The sequence below is a fragment of the Trachurus trachurus genome (genome assembly GCF_905171665.1).
Source record: "Trachurus trachurus genome assembly, chromosome: 14".
NCBI classification, from domain to species: Eukaryota; Metazoa; Chordata; class Actinopteri; order Carangiformes; family Carangidae; genus Trachurus; species Trachurus trachurus.
The window spans coordinates 25,544,122-25,567,097 of NC_139903.1; the positions used below are offsets into that span (position 1 = coordinate 25,544,122).

Consider the following 22,976-nt stretch of genomic DNA (forward strand, 5'->3'; position numbering starts at 1 on the left):
GAACATAAAAAAAATGCATATAAAAAAACAGTGATGAACAAAGTGCTTAGGTGTGAATCCCTCTTGTAGGTTTAACGTCAGGTAGTCTAAGGCCAAAATAAAGAGTCACTGGACCACGGTGTAAATGTATCTCTTATTAACCTCACGGTCTCAACCCGGTCAGCCCTGTGTGCTCACTTTCACCGTTGTCGCCCTAGATACGGCTCATGACTTCAGATTAGCCATAATCAGATTACACATAATCTGTGAAGAGAATCAATGCATCGCCTGGTTTTATTTTTACACCCTGTCTCTCCTCAACAGAAATGGCAGGACATTATAAAGGAGGTGAAGTTTCTCCAGAGGATCCGCCACCCCAACAGTATAGAGTACAAAGGCTGTTACCTCCGTGAGCACACAGCATGGGTACGACACCCGCTCACATGATAATCTCACTCTGTCGACTGTGTGTACGGGGCTGTGTGTGTTTCTACATTGTTGTTGTTGTTGTCTCTTGTTTCTAGCTGGTGATGGAGTACTGTCTGGGCTCGGCCTCTGATCTGCTGGAAGGTGCGTTCTGTCTATTTTAACCCTTCCACAACAGATCAGTAGGAGTGGCTAACTGTACCATACTGATGTCGCTTCCTCCTGATCAGATTGTTTTTTTTTCTCCCTCAGTTCATAAAAAACCTCTACAAGAAGTAGAGATCGCTGCCATCACACATGGTGCTTTGCAGGGGCTGGCCTACCTTCACTCCCATAATATGATCCACAGGTTAGTGATTTTTTTTTACACGAGCGGTGTTGTCGTAACCCCCACTAACCCTGCTCTGACACGCATCTCCTCTCATTTCTCCCTCTCAGGGATGTGAAGGCAGGTAACATCCTGCTGACTGAGCCTGGGCTGGTCAAACTGGCAGACTTTGGCTCCGCCTCCATCGCCTCCCCCGCCAACTCCTTTGTGGGAACGCCATATTGGTAAATGAGAACCGAGAGGATTGAGCTTCTCTCCGTTCAATCGTTGTCTTATTTTCCGAACAGTCTGTAATTGAGCGTCTGCTTAAAGAATCGTCGATTCATGAAATGGATCTGTCTGTGAAAAGGATCTGCTCCTATTTGCATATTCACAAACAAGTAAAGAGCTGCCTGCTGAAGTGTTAGGATGCTTCGCTGCTGTGAGTGCAGCAAATCCCTCACTAGGAGGGAGGGTGGGGTGGGGGTGCTGGTTTTTTATGTTATTTATGCTGCAGAGAAACTACTTAGATGAGTCATGAAAAACACCATTATTTAATCCCAAGGAATAAAGTGACAATAGCTCTTTTAGTTGGGAGAATTATAGTAAAACAGACATTCCTTTTTATGAATGTGATTGTGAAGCTTCCTCTTTCTTTTATTCATCTTCCTCCGGTTCTCATCTCCCACTTTCTCCTCCTCCTCCCCCTCATCCAGGATGGCCCCGGAGGTGATTCTAGCTATGGACGAGGGCCAGTACGACGGGAAGGTGGATGTCTGGTCCTTGGGGATCACCTGTATAGAATTAGGTAGGGGACACCACTGTACTCCATACTACTCTACACTATATTTAGATAGAGCGTACTCTGTGAACTGACTCTCACCAGGAATCTAGTCCTTCCATCCTTTATAAACACAGGATTTACTGTCACAGACAGATCCACTGACAGGGATTTGAACGACCCCTCGACAGTTACATCAAATTAAACGATATTTTTGCGAGGTTTGATTTAAGGTTCAAATAAATTTGTGGTTTTTTATGAGCGCAGCAGTAAAACAGGCCATTATTCCTTTCTTCATTATATGTTTATTGTGAATCAATTATTTTGATAAGAGGGTAGACATGCTGATTGTTTGTGTTTGTGTTCCAGCGGAGAGGAAGCCTCCCTTGTTTAACATGAATGCAATGAGTGCCTTATACCACATAGCGCAGAACGAGAGCCCCACACTGCAGTCTAGTGAATGGTAAGGTGGCACACACATTACACACACACCCAAACACTCACACACTTGTGTCATTTCGATAAGATCAAACGGTTCGCCTTGCTTTGGAAACATAATTGATTCCACTGCGATAAGTTTCTCCTTCTATGGAAGTTATTTAATTTCCTTTTTCCCCTAATTTATCATTAATTACTCTATAACAGAATTACAAACTCCATGATTACTAATAACAGGTACAAACATTGTGATAATCTGGAGTTTTCACCGTCACCGTGTCACTGCTCAGCTGACTGGCTTTGCTCAGTATGTTGAAGGGAAAATAAGACACTGGTGTGTCGTATGCAAACATCAAGGAGGCTCACACTGGCCCAGCTCTATCACCACTTGGCAGATCAGATCATAATCAGTTTTTTCTTCAACCTTCCTACAAACCCTGTCTGCTGAGGCAGGCTGCGGCCACCCACTCAGGCAGGAAGTGGAGCCCCGAGGCCAGAGAGTCTCTAAAGGACTGTGTCGAGTGCACAGGTTGGAATGTGTCACGGGGGAAAATGATAACGGAAAGGACAGCAACGCACCAACACCACAGAGGTGTGGAAGGGGCCGAGGAGCACGGCTGGCTATAAAGAGAAGAACATCTAGGCAACAGCATGTGATGAGGACAAGGCCAGTGAGTTCAGCCTGTTCTACAGCAGCTCTGACGGACTCACACGCTTCAGCTGCAGCTTCTTCAACAGTATCTCATCCTCCTCAGCAGCGTGTCTTAATGAGCATGAGGACAAACGCTGGTCAAGAAGACGGAGGGGCTTTGCTTGCCAGAAGACTGGACTCACCCAGGACTGTTGTGGAGAGATGCAGGACACGTTGGACAACACCAACCGCCCTCTCCACATTACTCTGGCAGATCAGCCAAGGTCAAATAGTGCTGTGCATCCTCATTGGCCTCAGGATTCAATTTGATTATGATTCATCAGTCTACGATTCGGTTTGATTCAATTATACGATGCATCTCGATGTGTCACATCCTCAATTGGCTTTTTCATTATTTAACATAAATAGTCAGATAAATATGATAACTTCTTATTTACATAAAATAAAATAGAAAATATAATTTAAATGCATTTCCACAATACAGCAGCTTCCTTGGAGTCTGAACACACACAAAAAATGAAAAGGCCTAGCCTACTTAAAGGTGTACTTGTTCATTTCTAAGAAACAAAACCAACATAAATCTTGGCATTGTGCTTTAAAATAAAATAAATCACAGTCTCTGTATGTGAACAACATCATCAAACTTGAATTAATTATTTGAAAATCGATTATGTGACGTAACTGCATCGATTCAGAATCGTCCCATGAAGAATCTTGATGCGCCTTTGAAACGATTATTTTCGGCGCCCCTCACGTCAAAGGAGATCCTGCCACCAGACTGTACAACACATCAGCCAAAAGCAGTGGCTCTTGATTTAGGCTATCTATCAATCTACATAGCAATATATGTTTATCTATGTGTCCATTCATGATTGATGTTTTTTTTTTTTTCTTACCATCAGCTTTTTCACAGAAATGAAGTGGTCAACTCTGATCCCTCCCTACACATTGTCCATTGAGGAGTTACTAAAAATACAAAAAATATGTGAAATGCTGGTTCACTCTTTGTTTAATGGGCAATATTATAATAATGCCAAGAAGATGGTGTTAACATTTGTTAAAGGAAATCTGTGTGAGGTGCCTTGTTTTGTTTTTTACCCTTTGTCTCGTCTTGTTTTTTTCCCAGGACGGATTACTTTAGAAACTTTATCGATTCTTGCCTTCAGAAAATCCCCCAGGACAGGCCGCACTCCGATGACATGCTGGGTGTAAGTTCACGCACACACTGTACACTTTCATACGGACACAGACAGAGCAAGGTCAGTTTGTTAAGATGGGAGATTGACAAGCCCTCTGGTGATAAATCTCTCTCTGATGTTTGAGCTCTGGTCTGTCCTCCATAAGCTTCTATTTTGATTCACTAATCCTCTGCTTCCGGATTCACACACAACTACAACATGCACGGACACAAATGCACACACACGCGCGCGCACACACACACAGCCCAGTTTTGTTGAAAGAACACAGATGTAATTACTGTAGAGATGTGACTTCTCCATCCACTGTTAAGTAATTGAGCAGCTGTCACTTAGCCCTCTAATGGACTGACTATTGTTAATGGAAGCTGGTCCTTAGAGTATGGAAGCCCTGTTTACTCTGTCTTTCTTTTTTTAACGTTTTATGGGCTAAAATTAGAGTCAGAAACATTTTGAGCTCATAAAGTGACCACAGATCCAGAGGCGTAGATGTTCAAGAACTTAATTTTACATATTTATGATGACAGAAAATAGGAATTTGCCCTAAAATGTTTTCCTGTTGAGGAAAAAGGTGGTTGAGCTGACAGTCACAGTGTATTACAGGATATATTTAGACTTTTTCTGCATCTAGAAATCAAGCGACTTGCTGGGAACCAGTAAAGTTGGTGTTTAGACATAAATGTATATGTGGCGCATTTGTGCCCTGTCATTTCCAAAACATTTTCCGCCACATGCAGCATGTTAATGGACATCTGTCAGCTCTGGTTGGCTAACAGGAGACACAGTCCGGTCAGGAACAGCAGAAATAGTAGCAGTAACAACGCTAACCCAAGCTACACGCTATAGCTTTTGCAGGTAGTGAGAGGTGACTTGGGTTTGTTGTCAACCATGAACATGGACTCACTCAGAGACGGGACAGATGTTTACCTTTGTTCCAGATGTATCAGATTAAATATACCAGCCACAACACACAAAGTAATGACGTGAGCTGTCTGACCCTTCCAGCTCACGGTGACTCAGAAACCTGTCTGTTAAAGACTGCTAGCAGCACAATGAATTTTTCCAGCTTTTGTATTGCATTGTACTATGTTAAATCATGTTAAACCATGTTTGTATTTTATTATGTTTAAAAGGTTCTTATACGCCACAAATGTATTCACAGTAGCCTAGAACTGTAGTTGGAGAATGCCACCCTGCAAGCGCCTGGAGGGTTTTTTCGGCATTTCTCCCTCACATGTCTTGGATTCTATATGTTGCATCTTTTTTAAAGGGGTAGTTCAACATTTTTGCAAATTGGCCCATTGCCATAATACCTACAGTCATAGCTGTAGGTTTGTTACCTTTATTTGTAGGTGCAAGCTATTTTTAGAACGGTGGAGCAGAGCCGCGAGCTGCTCAGAGCTACGCTACGGAGGCTAATGGGATTTCTTGGTTTCCCTCATCAAACTCATCAAATACACAATCCAACAACTCCATATGGATTGTTACGAGATGGAGTTGATTTAGAGGTAAATTCATGCAAAACCGCTGATGCGCGTTGCCTTCAGGGACAGTTTTTCAGCAAGCAGTCTCAGCATTTACCTCAAACAACTCCGTCTCATAACGTTCCGTTATTATCTCATAGCGTGGTGAATGTGCAGGTCACAACTTGTCCACCAGAGCGTTTTGGAGTTGTTGGATTGTGTATTTGATGAGTTTAATGAGGGAAACCAAAAAATCCCATTAGCCTCCGTAGAGTAGCTCTGAGCAGCTCGCGGCTCTGCTCCACCGTTCTAAAGATAGCTTGCACCGACAATTAAAGGTAACGAACCTACTGCTATGACTATAGGGATTATGGCAATGGGCCAATTTGACAAAATGTTGAACTATCCATTTAACTTTTTTGATATGTGAAACAAACAAAAGAAGATGAACGTTTGAATGTGTTCTTTGGATTCTCTGTTCATTGACCTGTCTTTTCCTTCCTTCCCTCACTCTTCTCCAGCATGCATTTCTGCAGCGTGAACGTCCCGACTCGGTGCTGATGGATCTTATTCAGAGGACCAAGGATGCAGTGCGAGAGCTGGATAACCTGCAGTACCGCAAGATGAAGAAGATCCTCCTTCAGGAGGCCCACAACGGACCCACGGCAGAGGCCCAGGATGGAGACGAGGTTTGTGAAATCAGATTACAGTACCAGAGCTGGGACGCAACAAAGATTTGGGGTGTAGGGTTTTGAGGACAGAAATACATTTTCTACTTACATGGTATACCACCATGCATATAAAATAACTAAGCATGCACTGGTCTGCATGCATGTCTGTCTGTCTGTGTCTCTCGGTCTTTCTCGTATTCCCTCTCTGGCTCGTTCTCTCTCCCTCGCTGTCTCTCTCTGTGCTCTCTCCGCTCTGTCTCCAGGAGCTGGAGCCTGGCGGGGGTCGGACAGGGACGGTGAACAGCGTGGGCAGCAACCAGTCCATTCCCAGTATGTCCATCAGCGCCAGCTCCCAGAGCAGCTCCGTCAACAGTCTGAACGAAGCGGCCCAGGACAGCCGCAGCGAGCTGGACCTGATGGAGGGAGACCACACCGTCATGTCCAACAGCTCCGTCATACACCTCAAACCGGTGCGTGAACGGACTCAGACACACACCTGTTTACAGGACGTATCAGGAATTATACTGCAACATTATCGATTAACGGCTCACACAGTTTATAATTATATGTGTGACTCAGGTTGAAACTTTGTTTAGTCTGAGAATTAAACTAATTTTTTTGGCCCACAAATTAATTGCATTGATATTGATATAGTTAAAGAAGATGGACATGTACCATTCAGGGAAGTCATAATGATATTTGCTACTCAGATCAATTGTGGGAAATCTAAGATCTAGTTGTTTTGAGATTGACCCATACCAGGCACTCTGCTGTTTTATCTTTTACATCTGTCTGTTATATGTCCTTCAACTTTATGAAAGTTTAATACCAAAATAGTTGGGTTCGGGGTTTCCTTCTGGTATGAAATTGAGGCAGCAAATCATCACATTATTAAAGGGATAGTTCAGCATTTTGGCAAATTGGCCCGTTGCCCTAATCCCTATATTTTTAGGAGTAGGTTTGTTAGCTTTAATTGTCGGTGCAAGCTATTTTTAGAACAGCAGAGCAGAGCCGTGAGCTGCTTAGAGCTACGCTACAGAGGCTTCCCTCATCAAACTCATCAAATACACAATCCAACAACTCCAAATCGCTCTCATGGACAAGTTGTGACCTGTGCATTCACCACACTATGAGACGGAACGTTGCGAGACGTTGTTGTTCTGAGAGTTCTTTTTGAGGTAAATTCATGCAAAACCGCTGATGCGCGTTCCCGTCGGGGGAAGTTTTTCAGCGAGCAGTCTCTGCATTTTCCTCAAAAACAACTCTGTCTCGTAACAGCTTTGTTCCGTTGTCCTAAAAATATCTTGGACTGTCAATTAATGAACCTACTCCTAAAACTATAGGGATTATAGCAATCCCTTTAAAAAAGAAAATATCAAATCTGTTGATTTCTTCACAACCCTTCATTTCAGAAGAAGACACAATGTCAGGATTCATGTGTCATGTTGTTACTCTCCTTTTCTGTCATTTGCTCCCGTATCAGTTTATACAGCAGAGGAGCTGGTGTATTAACACAGTGCACAGGAAGTCGACTCAAACTCCATAACAATCAGCTTTTTTCCAAAATAATAGAAGTGGGCAGAAACATGTTGTTAGACAGAGCACTTTCATGTCCTAATGTTTCTGTACAGATTATATTTGAGTCCCCTCTGTTCTGCCTTACTCTCGTTCTCGCTCTGTCCCAGTTGTTCTTGTGTCCCCAAAGCTTCATTTTTTGTGTGTGTGCACTGTTAATTACTGTAAAAAAAGAAATAGTTTGTTTAACAGTGCTGCTGTATGTCTCCAGGAGGAAGAGGAGAGTTTCTCTGGGGAGCAGGCAGCCAGCAGTCAACCCACTGAGCCCCAGGCAACACCAGCTCAGGCCCCGAGGAAGCACTACCGCAACAGAGAGCATTTTGCCACCATACGCACAGCGTCACTCGTGAGGACACACTTACTCCTCCATATAACTCACTTATCTTACACTGATCTCTTTTACTTACTCAGTAAAAGTGTTTAACAAACTCCACATCCCTGTTGTTACACCAACAGACCGGAGTCAGATGTCTTTCTACCCATTTACAAACATAATTTGTGATTTATCTGAATGGGAATTGACCGTGCTGCTTCTCTCCGCGTCCACGTCCTGCAGGTGACCCGCGAGATGCAGGAACACGAGCAGGACTCTGAACTGCGGGAGCAGATGTCAGGATACAAACGCATGAGACGGCAGCACCAGAAGCATCTGATGGGTCTGGAGAACAAGCTGAAGGGAGAGATGGACGAGCACCGCCTGAGGCTCGACAAAGAGCTGGAGAGTCAGAGAAGCAACTTCACCCAGGAGATGGAGAAGCTGCTTAAAAAACACCAGGCAGCCCTGGAGAAAGATGTAGGTGGATGAGCAATTTAAGACTAAAGTGTTATTTTAAAGGAAAGGGGCTTTTTCTGTCTCTTACTCAGTATTTGTGTTTGGTTCAGCTGAAGACCTTTGCCAACGATGAGAAGAAGTTCCAGCAGCACATCCAGGTGCAGCAGAAGAAAGAGCTCAGCAGCTTCCTGGAGTCTCAGAAGAGAGAGTATAAACTACGCAAAGAGCAGCTCAAAGAGGTAACACACCTGAGCCACACACACACACACACACACACACACACACACACACACACACACACACACACACACACACACACACACACACACACACACACACACACACACACACACAAACACTCTGTTCATACTCAAATGGTTTCAGCTGAAACAGTCAGCTAAACACACAAATAAAGAAGTAATTTTACTTATTTAGCTGTGTAGATATCGGTGGTATGTTTTTGATCTAGATTTTTAAAATCCCTGTCCTATGTAGTTTTGAATGATTCACTGTGGTCACTAATAGACCCACTATTTTCTTTATTAATTTGTGATAAATAAATTGATCTTTTATTCTGTAATTTGAAAATGACAAAAATAGCCATCAGACAGTTTTTTCGGGCCCAGAGTAATGTCTGCAGGCGTCTTGTTTTGTCTGATAAACTGTCAAGAAGCTGGAACTGTTGATTTGTAACAACTGTGCTTGAACGTGGTTTAACCAATTGAGTTGCCAATTACCTGACTAATTGTTTTAGCTCTAGTCGACACAATCACTCAGCCAGCACAGGCTGAAGAGGGCGGTCAGTGGTCACTCTAACCCGTTGTTGTGTTAACTAACACTTACGTTCACTCTGCAGTTACAATGTGACCCATCCAATTTGCTTTTGACAGTGTGAACAGCACATGTTGCATTCAATCTGACATTTTCTAATCAGATTCAGGCCACTTTCAAATGTGGTCCTGAATCAGATTCAGATCAGATTTTTCCAATGCGACCGCAGTGTGAACAGCTAAGGCGGATTTGATGCGTCTTTTACGTCACTTTACAAGGTTTACTCTAGGTTTTGTTTTAACAAGCGGACCACATACAGTACACAAGCGCCACACACACACAGCTTAAAAAAAATGGCTCGATAAAACGTTGAATAATTTGCCGAGCAGCAGTGTGTGTTTACCGACAACAGAAGAGGAGAACAGGAGAGGAGATTATAAATAAAACGTGGCGTTAAACTTTGGATTGTAATAACCTTGTTGAGTTTGGCTCTTTTTCTTCACTGTTTCCACCTCAGCAGCTGCTCTGACATTTGCTGTTCAGTGTCGTTGTTATTGTTCTTTCGCACATGCGGGTCAGTTCTGAACCACAAACCATTCACACTGGAATTTGATATACAGGGTATGCGTTTACGTCACGTTGCCCCGGGACACGCCCCTTTGGTTCGGACTGAGTGGCAAAATAAACCTCCCTCGGTGGACACAGAAACCGGGTAAAACATGTAGTATCAAAACAAATTGAGGTCAGAAGAACTTGACAAAATTACAGCCGTTACTTTGGTCTGGACAGTGACTCCCGACACTTAAACCAGAGTTGCTTCTATACTGAAGAACTCTGATGAGTCAAACTTGAGGATGTGTTACAGGACTATTTAAACTGTCTAACCATCATAACTATGACACCTGAAACGATAAACACAGCCGATCGATCGAAAAAAATTACCGCTCAAGTGAATTTACTTTAATTAAAAACAGGTTCTTGAATGTAACTCGGTCAAAGTAAGACGTATCCTCAAGATTTTTTGTGGTTCTGGTAGGTCATGCATGATGTACATGCTGACAAACCCAGACATGTCAGACCTGTATGGGCTGGGAGAAAATCGCTTTGTTACTTTTGTCGATTTTAAACTTTGGTGGCTCTGATCTGAGCAAAAAGTCCAAATTGAGCATTAAGGCTTGCAGTGTGAACGTAGCTTAAGTGCTGGCAAACTGAAATGATACTGTGTGGCAGGAACTGAGCGAGAACCAGTCGACTCCCAAGAAAGAGAAGCAGGAGTGGCTGTCCAAGCAGAAGGAGAACATCCAGCACTTCCAGGTGAGAATGTGTGTCGACAAAAAAAATGATCTGCCACTAATGAGGTTTGACCCTGAGCAATTTAATTGTCAAGACAGTTTGAATATCTCTTTTTCAGTGGTATTCAAGTGTGAGATTTTATATTATTGTAATGCCATAATGTGTGTGTGTGTGTGTGTTCTCAGGCGGAGGAGGAAGCCAACCTGCTGAGGAGACAGAGGCAGTACCTGGAGCTGGAGTGCCGGCGCTTCAAACGCAGGATCCTCATTGCCAGACACAATGTAGAGCAGGATCTGGCCAGAGAGGTTTGAAAAACACGCACAGACAAGAACCCAGCACCACCAGCCACGCAGAATAATTCAGTTTGACTTTTTTTTTTCTTCTTTCGCCCACACTGTGCATTCTCTGCTCTTTTTCAGGAGCTGAACAAGCGGCAGACACAGAAGGACCTGGAGCACGCCATGCTGCTCAGGCACCACGAGTCCATGCAAGAGCTGGAGTTCAGGCACCTGGGGACGATCCAGAAGGCGAGGGCCGAGCTGATCCGCACCCAGCACCAGACGGAGCTCACCAACCAGCTGGAATACAATAAGAGGAGGGAGAGGGAGCTGAGGCGCAAGCATGTCATGGAGGTCCGGCAGCAGCCCAAGAGCCTCAAGGTGCAGGAAGCGATGAAAGGAGTTTCTGTGGAGTCTGACCCCGTAAAAACACGACACAACTCTCAACACACAGTGAACATTTTCATTTTGTTTCCTTCCTCAGTCAAAGGAGCTGCAGATCAAGAAGCAGTTCCAGGAGACCTGCAAAACCCAGACCAAGCAGTACAAGGCCCTCAGGAACCATCTGCTGGAGACCACGCCCAAGTCTGACCACAAGGCTGTGCTGAAGAGGCTGAAGGAGGAGCAGACCAGGAAGCTGGCCATCCTGGCCGAGCAGTACGACCACTCCATCAACGAGATGCTCTCCACGCAGGCTGTGAGTACCTGGAGGAGGAAAAAGAAGAAGAATATGTCTCAAAGGTTTATAAAGGGAAAACCTGAATGATTATCACACAAATTACAAATGACTCCCCTGTCCCCATGCCAGATTTTATCTGACCTCCCCGGTGGGCCAGTTTTTGGCTCAGCCAGAAAATCTAACATCTTGTACCGACCCTCAGTAACTGAAAATGTTTTTCCACAAAACTGTAAAGGAGCCAACTTTCTCAAATGAATTGATCTTCCATTTCTGAAACAGGGATTTTGTAGTAAAATTAATTCTACATTTAGCGAAATCTTTATTCATAACGGTCCCATTGAGACATTCTTCAATTTAATTTGTTTTCACTAAGAATCAGGTCATTTAATGCAAAGAGTTTGATACTCATTACAAAATGAGTCATTAAAAGTTATTGAATTTGGGAAAGCCACTGTTAACATATTTCCTCCTATTTTATTTTGTGTGTCAGTTCCTATCTGTTTTCAGTGGGTCCCACATAAATGATATGAAACACCAATCTGTGATCATTTTAAATCTAATACAGGATTGATTTAAACGTAAATGTCATCCTTTATTGATAAGACTAAGTTATCTCCTCACCAAAACAATGGGGCTTACAATTAAAGAAATTTCTCTCTTCACGTCTCTCCTTCTCTTTCTCTTGCCTGCCCTCAGCTGCGGTTAGATGAAGCCCAGGAGGGCGAGTGTCAGGTCCTGAGGATGCAGCTGCAGCAGGAGCTGGAGCTGCTCAACGCCTACCAGAGCAAGATCAAAATGCAAACAGACGCTCAGCACGACAAGGAGCGGAGGGAGCTGGAGCAGAGGGTCTCTCTGCGGAGGGCTCTGCTGGAGCAAAAAGTAAGAAAGGCCCTGGACTCAGTCTAGTGACAGTAGACGCTCAAGTAGTGTTTTTTGGTTTTGGCCCTACTTTAGTTGATGTTGATAGCTAAGCAGGATTTGGTTACAGAGTGCTTTACATGAACATTACCACCAGAAGTACAGACAGATAAGACACAGTAAGCGTCCAGATCACACTCTTAAACTTATCCAATGTTATGAGAGTCCGTCTTTTAAATATAGATTAGATTAGGGATGTCCAATATTGGAATTTATGCCGATATCTGATATGCTGATGCTGTCCAACACTTAATTTCCAATTCTGATAACGGCTGATACAGATATGCAGGCTTTTTTGTTCCCCAAAACGAATTAATAACATATCTCTCATTGGAAATTAACACATTACTGTATGCCTACTTTTATTGTGATGCCCCACTGGATGCACTCCACAAATTAACATTCTTTGTTTGTTTATACACACACGCACACACTGGACGCTACAAGTGACAGACAAACAGCCAATCATTTATAGGAATAGTTCACCAAAAAATGAAATTTAGTCATTATTGACTCACCCTCATGCTGATGAATACTCTGGAGTAGTTTTTTATTCCTCAAAGTGCATCTGGAGACCCGGGAGGCCGGTTCGTAGTCCAACGAAATCTTTATATGAGAGTCAATAGTGCCCGACACAAAAAGGCCCATAAAACTACACAATACTCATATAAGGATTTGGTTGGACTACAAACCCCCTAGGAACTTTGAGGAATAAAAAAACTACTCTGGAATGTTCATCAGCATGAGGGTGAGTCAATAATGACTGAATTTCATTTTTTGGTGAACTACTCCTTTAACAGCTGTGTAGTTCGGTTGCAGTGTGTTTGTTTACGACAACAGCTTGTATTTAGAACACATGGACTATTATTGTGCATCCGAAGCAGCGGCAGCAATAATGAAATAGTGAATTAAGAAAAAGCGATACCGATATGGACAGATATTATAGGTTTAGGCTGATATCGGGCCGATATTATCGGTTGATTAATATTATGGGACATCCTCTTTAGTTTAGATGTTTAGTCCACAGACTGAGCTGTTGTTATGTCTTTGTTCCGGAGCTCATCTGTTCTCCTTGTTCATCTCCAGATCGAGGAGGAGATGCTCGCCCTGCAGAACGAACGCTTGGAGCGGATCCGCTCCCTGCTGGAGCGCCAGGCCCGAGAGATCGAGGCCTTCGACTCGGAGTCCATGCGGCTCGGCTTCAGCAACATGGTGCTCACCAACCTGGCTCCCGACTCGCAGGGAGGCTGGGGAGGAGGAGGAGGAGGCGGCGGCGGAGGAGGAGGAGGAGGAGGAGGAGGAGGAGGAGGTGGAGGAGGCCAGGGGGCTCAGGGGGGAGGCCACTGGCCCGGAGGAGGCGGAGGAGGCGGCCACCATAGTCATCACCACCAGGGGGGCTCCAGCTCGCAGCAGCCGTGGGGCCACCCCATGCTGGCCGGGGGCCCGCCGCCGTGGAGCCTCCACCACCCCGGAGGAGGGAGTCAGAGGGGGAGTGGGGGCGGCATGGGGGGGGTGAGGAACAGCCCGCAGGCTATGAGGAGGACGTCATCAGGGGGGAGGAGTGAACAGGGCATGAGCAGGAGCGCCAGCATCACCTCCCAGATCTCCAACGGATCCCACCTGTCGTACACCTAGACACACACACACACACACACACACAAGCAACACATTCATTGTCTTAAAGTAAAATTTCTGTACACCAATGTAACACTGTACAGAGACACATACCATGCATGCACCACACATTCTTCACACACACACAAACACACACACACACACACACTCGTTATCTCCCACAGTACTGGGCCCGGGTCCAGCTGAGCCCGGCTCCGCTCCCATCACCACTGTTCTCTCACTGCTGCAGCGGCCTGTGGAAACCCACCTGTTCTGAGTCTGATCCAAGATGGCTGACAGCCACACACACACACACAGAGTAGTGTCATTTTTACTGTAGCATAGAGTGCTATTTTATGTGTTTTTTATATTTGCAATGTTAAGTCTCCGTTGCCATAGACACAAAGTAGTGTATTCACATTATCTACCATAGAGTTTATGATCAAGAGTTGTTTATTCGCAGTATGCTGTTTTTCTATGCTGTTTTGTGGTAGCACGATGCAGTGCTTTATGGGAAAATTCTGCACTCGGTGTGTGCAATTTAAAAAAGAAAAAAACATTCAAATATTTGTCCTTGTGCAAATTCCTTTAAACCACTCGCAGCTCCAGATTTTTAAGCACAGACATCTTAACGAGAGGAAGTGTAATGAGATTATTGTTTATGTGCAGTTCAGGAAAAGGCGAAGGCAGCAGGTGACAGGAGGTGATGTAGGGGTCCGACCTTAGATCCACGACCGAGGAGTAAACGGTGTCAGAACATGTCGGACGGGTGCAGCAGGGAAATGGAGAAGGAGAAGAGAACAGAGGTTGTGGTAAGTGAGAACCGGTGGGGATCTCTGACTTCATAGCAGTAGCGCAGGGACAGCCATTGGATAGCTAAACGTATGTAAGCGACCTCGCTGAGAAGCCGATCTTCCAGCAGAGAGGCAGTGACACGACCGCGTGCAGTGATTTACTGAAACAATCCTCCTAAATGCCACACAGTCACTGTGCGCTACGAGCAGGGCTGCAAAGATGCCAAAGGTAAAGGTGCTGAGTCAAACCTGTTGTTGTGACTATTCATGCCAATATATTGTTATGGTTTCAATGAGATTGCGCTTAGAGATGTCAGGGGAGGTTCAGTTTACGCCCCCCCCCCCGCAGCCAAGTAGGTGCATTTTTAGCCGGACTGGAGGAGAGGAGGAGACGTTTTCCTGTGCACGCTCAGCCTTATTGGTTCAGCTCTTTGGGTTTTCCACAGGCCGCTGCCCTTCACTCACACCTGCTCCGTGGACGGCCAGTCGGAGGGATACCGATACTGAAGCCTTATGAGTCCACGGCCCTCACGACAGGGACGGGTTTTCAGCAGCACTTAACCTCTACTTGAATAGTTTCAAAACTGTGTGTTCACTTCTCACTTGTTTGCAGCAACGACCCGGTCTAATCTGGCTCCGTCTTAGAGATGCACTATGCAGTTAGAAAACATAAAAGAGAGAGAGACAGAGAGAAATGTTCTCTGACAAATTGAACCATGCCTGTTGGCCTACCTCAAGAGCACTCAAGCTGAACTTCACCACAAGGTGTCGTGACTTGACAATGACTTGCACTTTGGCACAGGCCTTTACCCACGCTAAATGTTAATCAGACATATTTACACACACACATACACACACACACACACATACAGTAGTTATTGTATATTTTTTATTCCCCCAGTCAAGCAGTATGTCCCTTTGCACACTTGGATGATGAATGCATGTACAGGGTAAAACTTAGTGAGTCAGATTGGGACATGAAAGTGAAAAAATAGAAAAAAAAATTCTAATTTTTTTTTTTAAATAGTGCACTTAGTTGTGAGCTGTAAATGAGCAAACACACTCAGTTGGTCAATTGTAAATTGTAGGTCAAAAATGATTTGTTTCCAGGGCAACATTGTACACCACAGTTGTCTAAAAATGTCCCAGTGTGTAGATTTCGACTTCAAAATAAAAGACCTTTTTAGAGGGACAGAAGTAACCTGAAGGAACACGCGGTGCGAGGAGGAGCTGCACTCGCTCCTCCGCTGGTTGGTGACTGCTGAATGTCTCAGTGGGTGGGTGGGTGGTGATGCTGTGATCTCCGCTGCCATGCCCCTGCAACCTTCCCCGGCCTGACACCCCGCTCTGTCTCACCCCTGGTGACCCCCCAGTGTCATGTTTTAAGAATCGCCCTCCCTGCTTCCCCACACCTCCTGTTTTCTCCCCCTCCTGAGCCTGGTGTAGTCTTCACCCCCTCCCTGATGAGAAGAGCTCCTCAAGTGAAAGCAAAGAAGAAAAAATGATACATATATATCTATATATGTGTGTGTATATATAAATAGATATATATGTATTATTATATAAAATGATATAAAAAAAGAAGAATTAATAGAGAAATTGACATAAAGGTGGAAGTCTTATTGTGAAATGCAGAGAATATGCATTGTATGATTTTCTGAGGTGGAATGTACAGGAAACTTGTTAATATTGTATATTTTGAATTTGAAAATATGGAAATCTAATTGACAAATCAAAGACAAATTCATTTGTGATGCAGACTGGGTGGCGTGGTTTAAGACCAGCGGTGTTCAGATGTTTCACAGTTTTCTGAAACGTGTTACAGATATTATGTTGTGAAAGATAACAAGGTCAGATTGCCTCGAGTAAATGATTTTTGCACATAATTTGAAACCTAGTTAGATGTCGCCTTTGCTGTAGCACAGGCTATATTTTACTGATACCCAACAGAGAAAACTGGTTAGAAGATTTACTAGCCTCACGTCAAGGTTAAAGTACTTTTTAAAGATCTGTAAAATCTGAAAAGCTACTGAATTCTGAAATATTTGGTTGAGTAAACAGTATTTAGTGCGCTCCACTACCTGACATCGTTTCCAAATTATTGCACAAGACAGTGAAAATATATATCTACACAGGGTTGCTTTTAGATATTGTTGGGTCTACTGATATCATTTTGACTTTTATCTCTGATTTATGAAACATGCGCCCTCTTTGGTTCAGATGATACACAAAGCATTGTCACACTGCACTTAAGTATTTGCCTTTTTTTTTTTAATCTTGCCACTCAGAACTTCCTGTCAGGTTTCATGGCTCAGATCAGAAAACAGTGGAAAAACAAGATGTGGTGGTTCCACTTCTCTATTCAGAAAGTATTGCATTGTACCCAACATGTTTTATCAACATTTGTTCCAGCTCTATAGTGTTTTATTTCCTTAAGTACCAGAAAGGGTCATTTTTATTTCCCAGGTGATGTCTGCAGAGGGCCAAACCAGTGCAGATTTTTTAGGCCGACTCTTGTGTTTACTAGAATTCCCAGGTGTTTTTTTTTGTTTTTTGTTTTTTTTGAGGCAGTGGGGCAGAGTCTAGCTTTAGACCTTGGTCACTCTGAACTGGATCAGTTGCACTGATTGCACAAGTGATTGACCAGATCAAAGAGTCTACTGTGATCCCCCCCCCCCCCCTCAGTGTGCTGAGGGACGGCTGCCATTGGCCGAGAGCAGGCGGGAGGCAGGGTTACGTCTCTGTATAGTGTGTTTATCAGTATTCCTTTTGTCTCTCCTGTCATTTGGTGGAACTTGCTGTTTTATTCTTCCTGGTCCAGAGACCTGTATTAAACTGTATTAAATTGTATAGATTGTGCAAAAAGCTGAATGTTGCATAGCAGAAGAGAAAAGCTATTCCTTACAGATGATAAAGTGATTTAAAAATGTATAAAAGAAATTCAGAAACAAAGTTTAGGGGATAAATGTAATATTTTGTTTGTAATTACTATTTTTTGTTGGAAGAGGGCTACTGGATAAAGAATCATCTGTAATAAAGTAATTTTAATATTTGTTTTTGTCCCATTGTGTTTTGTTTGAGACAAACATGGTAATATAAAAGTATTTGAAATTTATAAAACCCTTAATTGCTGCCTAAATATTTGATTCTTATGACTGTTTGTCATAGATTATAAGGTTATAAGACTTTTTCACTTCACTCCAAGCCAAAATATGTTTTTGTCTTCAGACTGCTTGTTCAATTTGTATAATCACTCTTTCATGCATGGGGTGTTTTCTTTTAGCAAATAGCAGCTTCATTTCCTGGAAACTTGTTGCCTTAGTAAATAACATGCTCAGAATAATACTTCATGTTGACCTTGGAAACCTTGTCTCTTTTATTTGTCTTTACCAAAGGTCACGTGTCCTCTTCCTCAACTTGACTGGTTTGATGCAGTGAAGAAAAACATTTCAACCAAGATTTTGGTAACACTTTATAATAACTACATATTATTTGGTATTAATTAATGATGTAAAACTTGACTTAAATGCTGAATCCATCATTTATTTCGTATGAAAATACAATCATTGAACATAATGTAGATCAGTTTATTATCAAGAGTTGAACTGTATATAAACACATTGGGTCTAATTAGTATCAGTGTAGGGTTAATGCTTTACAAATGATGAATTCTGTATTTAATAATAATAATAATAATTCATTGGATTTTAATAGCGCTTTTCAGGGACCCAAAGCTGCTTACAAAAAGACAAGAGAAGGGTAGGGACAGACGAGGGGGACAGACAGAAGACGACACAAATAGACAGGTACAAGTTCGGTAGTTGGAGGTGAAATGATTAAAGAGCAGAGGGGGCTGATGGGAAGGGAGGAGGGGGTAGATGAGGAGGGATAGACCAGAGCGGCATCTTTATGCAAATGAGAGTGACTGAGGCATCCTGGGTAATTTAGGGGCACCTCCGTTGAAAAGTTCAGCCTAACTGGCTTGACAAACTAACTACCAAAAAGTTGGCTATTAACAGGCTGTTTACAGACAACACTTAGCCAAAACCTACCTGGTGATTCGACCAAATACGTGTAGATGTCCGCATAAGAAATTTCAAATTGATTGTTATTTAGTCTACGCTCCATCAAAACACAAAAAGAGCCATAATCCCTAGCAAGCTATTTTTAGAACGGCAAATACAAATACACAAATACACAATCCAACAACTCCAAAACGCTCTCGTGGACAAGTTGAGTTTGATAAGGGAAACCAAAAAATCCCATTAGTAGCGTAGCTGAGCAGCTCGATCGCGGCTCGGCTCCACCGTTCTAAAAATAGCTTGCACCGACAATTAAAGGTAACAAACCTACTCTTAAACCTATATGGATCATGGCAATGGGCCAATTTGCCAAAATGTTGATATATCCCTTTAATACTATAAAGTGTTACCTCTCCAGCCCACTGCCTTTATTTAGTTGATTTTCTTTTCCAGATGTGACTGAAGCCAAACCCCCAGTATAACATGTCTTTGTCCTCAGCGTGTGTAGGACCTCTTCCAGGTGAAGTTCTCCTCTTCATCCACACAGCTCCGTTCAGGAGCCTGTGGTCTTGGCCTCCTCATCATGGCGGCTCTCCTCCTGCGAGGAGGCCCCATGTTGCTGCTCCTGTTCCTCTGCCCAGCCTGACTATATTCTCCTAGTGGAGCCCAGCTTGTCCCACTTCTCTCATCGTCTCTCAGGAAATCAGCCACTACTCTGAAGTACTCCAGAACCACGATGTGACTCCAGCTGCCTCCCTCCACCTCCTCATTCTCGCTCCTTGCTCCCTCCATTTCCTCTGGGTTTTCCATAGTGAACCCACAGTGACCTCCTTTATCTGTCAACACCAGGAAGAAATACGGATTGCTCTGGAAAAGGGCAACAGGCAAAGAGGAGGGGGGCGGGAGGAGAGGGTCGTCGCGGCTGCAGATACAGAGCACTGGGACGGCCACCTCGTCTGCCTCCCTCAGTGGTTCGTTCCTCTCCCAGTAGTTGTCCCAGTCCTTGGCTGGGTGAGCCCTCTCGCCCAGCGCCCAGGCCACTGAAGGCGCCAGTCTGGAGTTTGCTGAAGGACTGGAGGCTCTCTGCTGAGGCCGGGCCGAGGAGCAGAAAAGACTTTCCTCAAAGTCCCTGAGGGAAGACGAGCTGAGGGCCCGGTCCACATCCAGGACTGCTCTGAGGGAACTTGCGTACCTTAAACCAGACCCATGTGTAAACAAGGTTTATGACATCATTCATGTCCACACTTTATTCACGTCAGTGCTGTTACTAATATTTTCATTTTGCTTTGATTTCTCCCACCTGCTGAGCTGTAGCTTCCGGTGAAACAGTGCCCCCCAGTGATAAACAGGAGGGATTGCTGTTTCAAACCACAGCTGGCCCTGAAGCACAGGTGAGATGGCTGCAGCCGCTGTCAGGTATGTACTCGATCCATGCTCCCCCAGGTAGGAGAGGAGGATCCCTGAACCTGAACCCTCACTCACTGCAACCAGAGCAGAGGACGGGTGGCGGCTGTGGACGTAAGACACCGCCTGGAAATGGAAAACATCATGGACAACTTTAGAGTCAGGTATGGACAAACAAAGAAAAGGAGATTGAATCACTTTCTACACTTTGCTTCATGAATGAAAGTTTATTTTACCACAGAATAAAAGAAGACAAACAAACAACAATAAATACAAGACAACAGCGCAAATAAAATCAACAACAACGAAACTTGACACTTATTTATGTTCAAAAGGAGTTGGAAGAAGCCGAAGCTTATTAACTCCCACCCCTTCTCCCTATGTTAATTCAATATACTATAGTAACTAATAAAATAGCAATATAATATAAACATACAACCCATATAGGCTACTGTATGCACACACACATAATACATGTACTAACATATAATAAAAACGCTAAAATTACAGACACAAAGGTTCAAATGAATGTGTATGTTTAATTCTATATTTATGTGATCATGTTTTTTCAAATAATTTACAAGGGAGCAGTTGTTGGTCTGAGAAGTGAAGCTCACTTCCGCGTTCAAAAAACTGCAATCCCCTCGGATTCCTCCATAGACCCCCATGTTAAAATCGCCGACTTTACATCCTCAATAAACATGTTAAAAGCCTGGTGTCAGAACGTTTTATCGTCTCAATCGATAGTTTCTACCCCGCACACACTCTGAGGGGGGTGGATTTTTTTTTTTAAAAAACGTTAAAACCTACCGTTGTACTGTTATTAGGTTAAAACTCTGGCCAATTAGGGCGCGGAAACGTTGAGTGACAGGTCCAAGCAGCTCCGTGGACAGCTGCTTCGAGGCCAGTGGGCGGGCTCTCGGCCGGCCAATCCAACATGGCGCTGTTCAGGCCGCCATATTTGAGTCACAAAAACGACTCCCCAAAACCAATGGGTGACGTCACGGACGCTACGTGATTACAGTCTATGATAATTTACTGAATTAACAAAACAGTAGTGAGAAATAACAATTACAATTTCCCAGAATGCACAGTGGCATCTTTAACTGTTAGCTCTACATTTTCTTTCCATTTATTAATCTATTAAATGTTTCAGCACACACCAACACAAAAGTTTCACTAAACATAACACGTTAAAAAAAACAGGGTTTTCTTCTTTACCTGCTCAAGATCGGCTGCGTCTCCAAACTCAGTCAGTCGTGCTGTGGTCAGGGGACACCCCGCTGTTCCTCGAGGGTGAAACACCACCACGTAAAAGCCCTGACGCATGGCCAGGTGGCACAGCGCCTTTAGGTGGGGGGTCATCCCTCCCCAGGAGTGAGGGATGAGGAGGAGGACAGGTGGTGTGGAGGTGAAGCAGCCCAGCGCCTTTCCCCCCGACTGGTTCTCCTTCCTCCCCTCGCACCTCTTCCTCCCCACGGCCCCACCCAGCCCCGTCCCCACAGCCCAGTCCACGGCCGCTATCCCCCCGTCCCTCAGTAACAGATGATCTCTGGAGAACTGTATCGTGTCTCCATGTTGTCCACACAGCAGGCTGGACAGAGTCTGGAGGTGGGGGTCTCCCCTGGGCCACGGGGCCGGTCTGGGCCTGGCCAGAGAGCCACAGTGCCGGAGCAGGTATCTGGCCAGTGCAGTGGGTTTGCAGACGAACGTGGCTTCTGTCCCGACAGTCAGCCTGGTCCAGCGCCGTGCTCTGGGCCAGCGCCGAGCCACACACAGCAGGAAGAGCAACAGGGACGGGAGCAAACAGAAGAAACATTCCCATACGAGTACTTCCATTGATGAATTCGAGGAAACCCTAGCTCAGCATGAAATCCAATATTTTCTCTGCAATGTGTTGCTGTGATTTCCACAGTAACCTTTGACCTCCATAGTCAAAACTCCTGTGGAGTCTACCCTCATCAGTTGCCTGATGATCTGAATAGTCGTCCCACTTCTCCACTTTCTTAAAAAGACTAAAGGTTTTCAGTGACTGGCTGGCAAAAAAAAAAAAAAAACTGACATGGAGAATTGACAATTGTCATGTTGTCTCTCCGACCCCCCTCCACTCACTTGCTCCTCTTTCCATAAATCATTTACTGCAAACACAAGCTCTGATAGAAACTGAGCAAATTCAGGCCACTTACAACACTTTCAGAAACTGATCACTGATCCATATCCTCTACTAACAAACTCAACATTGTTGGTCATTTCTTTAAAAGGAAAAACTGAAACATCACACTATCACATAACATTTTAAATTCAGCCCAGGTGCCTCCAGTTTATCTTGAGCATCATTGAGATGTTTTTACACTGTGTTGTAATTCAGAATTTGGAACCCAGCTGATTATACAAACTACTTTGTAAAACTAGTTGACCTCCAGAGGGGTAACACTTTATAATTAGTACACACTATTAAGCATTAGTTAAGCATTAAATACTGAATTAATCATTTAACACACGAATACTCAATAGTATGTAGTGTATAAACACATTAAAACATGTTTTACTTATACGGTTAGGGTTAAGCACTCACTGTATTTATAAACTACATACTAATGAGTATTTATGCTTTATAAATGAAGAATTCTTAATGCTTAACTAATGCTTAATAGTGTGTACCTTCATAAAGTGTACCCTCCAGAGGTCCTATGTGGAGATGGAGATCAAAAATATTTTTTAAGTTTAGCATACTAATTCCTTTATGTTAAAAACAAGAGTTTAGTGCCTACAGCAGAAACACATGCAATAACAGTGACATAAACCAATAAAAGTGTAACCAAACAACCCAAGAAACAGGCAATATTCCTACCCGTGGCGGTACTACAGGACAGATACTGTAATACCATGACATAATCTAGAAGAATAAAAGTAAATTGTAAAAAGAGCTTGGGGAGGAAGAAT

General features: G+C 43.8%; 2 protein-coding genes across 4 annotated transcripts in view; one reads left to right on the top strand and one right to left on the bottom strand.

Annotated features, from left to right (window-relative positions):
* The window catches only part of LOC310996670 (serine/threonine-protein kinase TAO1-like), a 28,240-nt gene extending 11,663 nt beyond the window's left edge, over positions 1–16,577 (top strand). For all 3 annotated transcript variants that reach the window (XM_083986112.1, XM_083986113.1, XM_083986114.1), the window contains exons 4-21: positions 304–405; positions 504–549; positions 658–754; positions 844–957; positions 1,429–1,520; positions 1,863–1,956; positions 3,710–3,791; positions 5,764–5,931; positions 6,177–6,383; positions 7,700–7,834; positions 8,045–8,281; positions 8,371–8,499; positions 10,262–10,345; positions 10,510–10,629; positions 10,744–10,983; positions 11,087–11,299; positions 11,978–12,160; positions 13,286–16,577. In XM_083986112.1, coding sequence (XP_083842238.1) covers positions 304–405; positions 504–549; positions 658–754; positions 844–957; positions 1,429–1,520; positions 1,863–1,956; positions 3,710–3,791; positions 5,764–5,931; positions 6,177–6,383; positions 7,700–7,834; positions 8,045–8,281; positions 8,371–8,499; positions 10,262–10,345; positions 10,510–10,629; positions 10,744–10,983; positions 11,087–11,299; positions 11,978–12,160; positions 13,286–13,834 — 2,892 coding nt within the window. In that variant the 3' untranslated portion in view covers positions 13,835–16,577. The remainder of the gene's footprint in view (positions 1–303; positions 406–503; positions 550–657; positions 755–843; positions 958–1,428; positions 1,521–1,862; positions 1,957–3,709; positions 3,792–5,763; positions 5,932–6,176; positions 6,384–7,699; positions 7,835–8,044; positions 8,282–8,370; positions 8,500–10,261; positions 10,346–10,509; positions 10,630–10,743; positions 10,984–11,086; positions 11,300–11,977; positions 12,161–13,285) is intronic.
* Positions 16,578–16,843: 266 nt separating this feature from the next.
* Positions 16,844–22,114, bottom strand: LOC310996673 (protein ABHD15). Its single transcript, XM_083986117.1, has 3 exons — positions 21,255–22,114; positions 19,930–20,159; positions 16,844–19,821 (listed from the first exon to the last, which is right to left on the bottom strand). The coding sequence occupies exons 1-3, from the start codon at positions 21,870–21,872 to the stop codon at positions 19,125–19,127; spliced, it is 1,545 nt and encodes a 514-aa protein (XP_083842243.1). The 5' UTR covers positions 21,873–22,114; the 3' UTR covers positions 16,844–19,124.
* Positions 22,115–22,976: the final 862 nt, after the last annotated feature.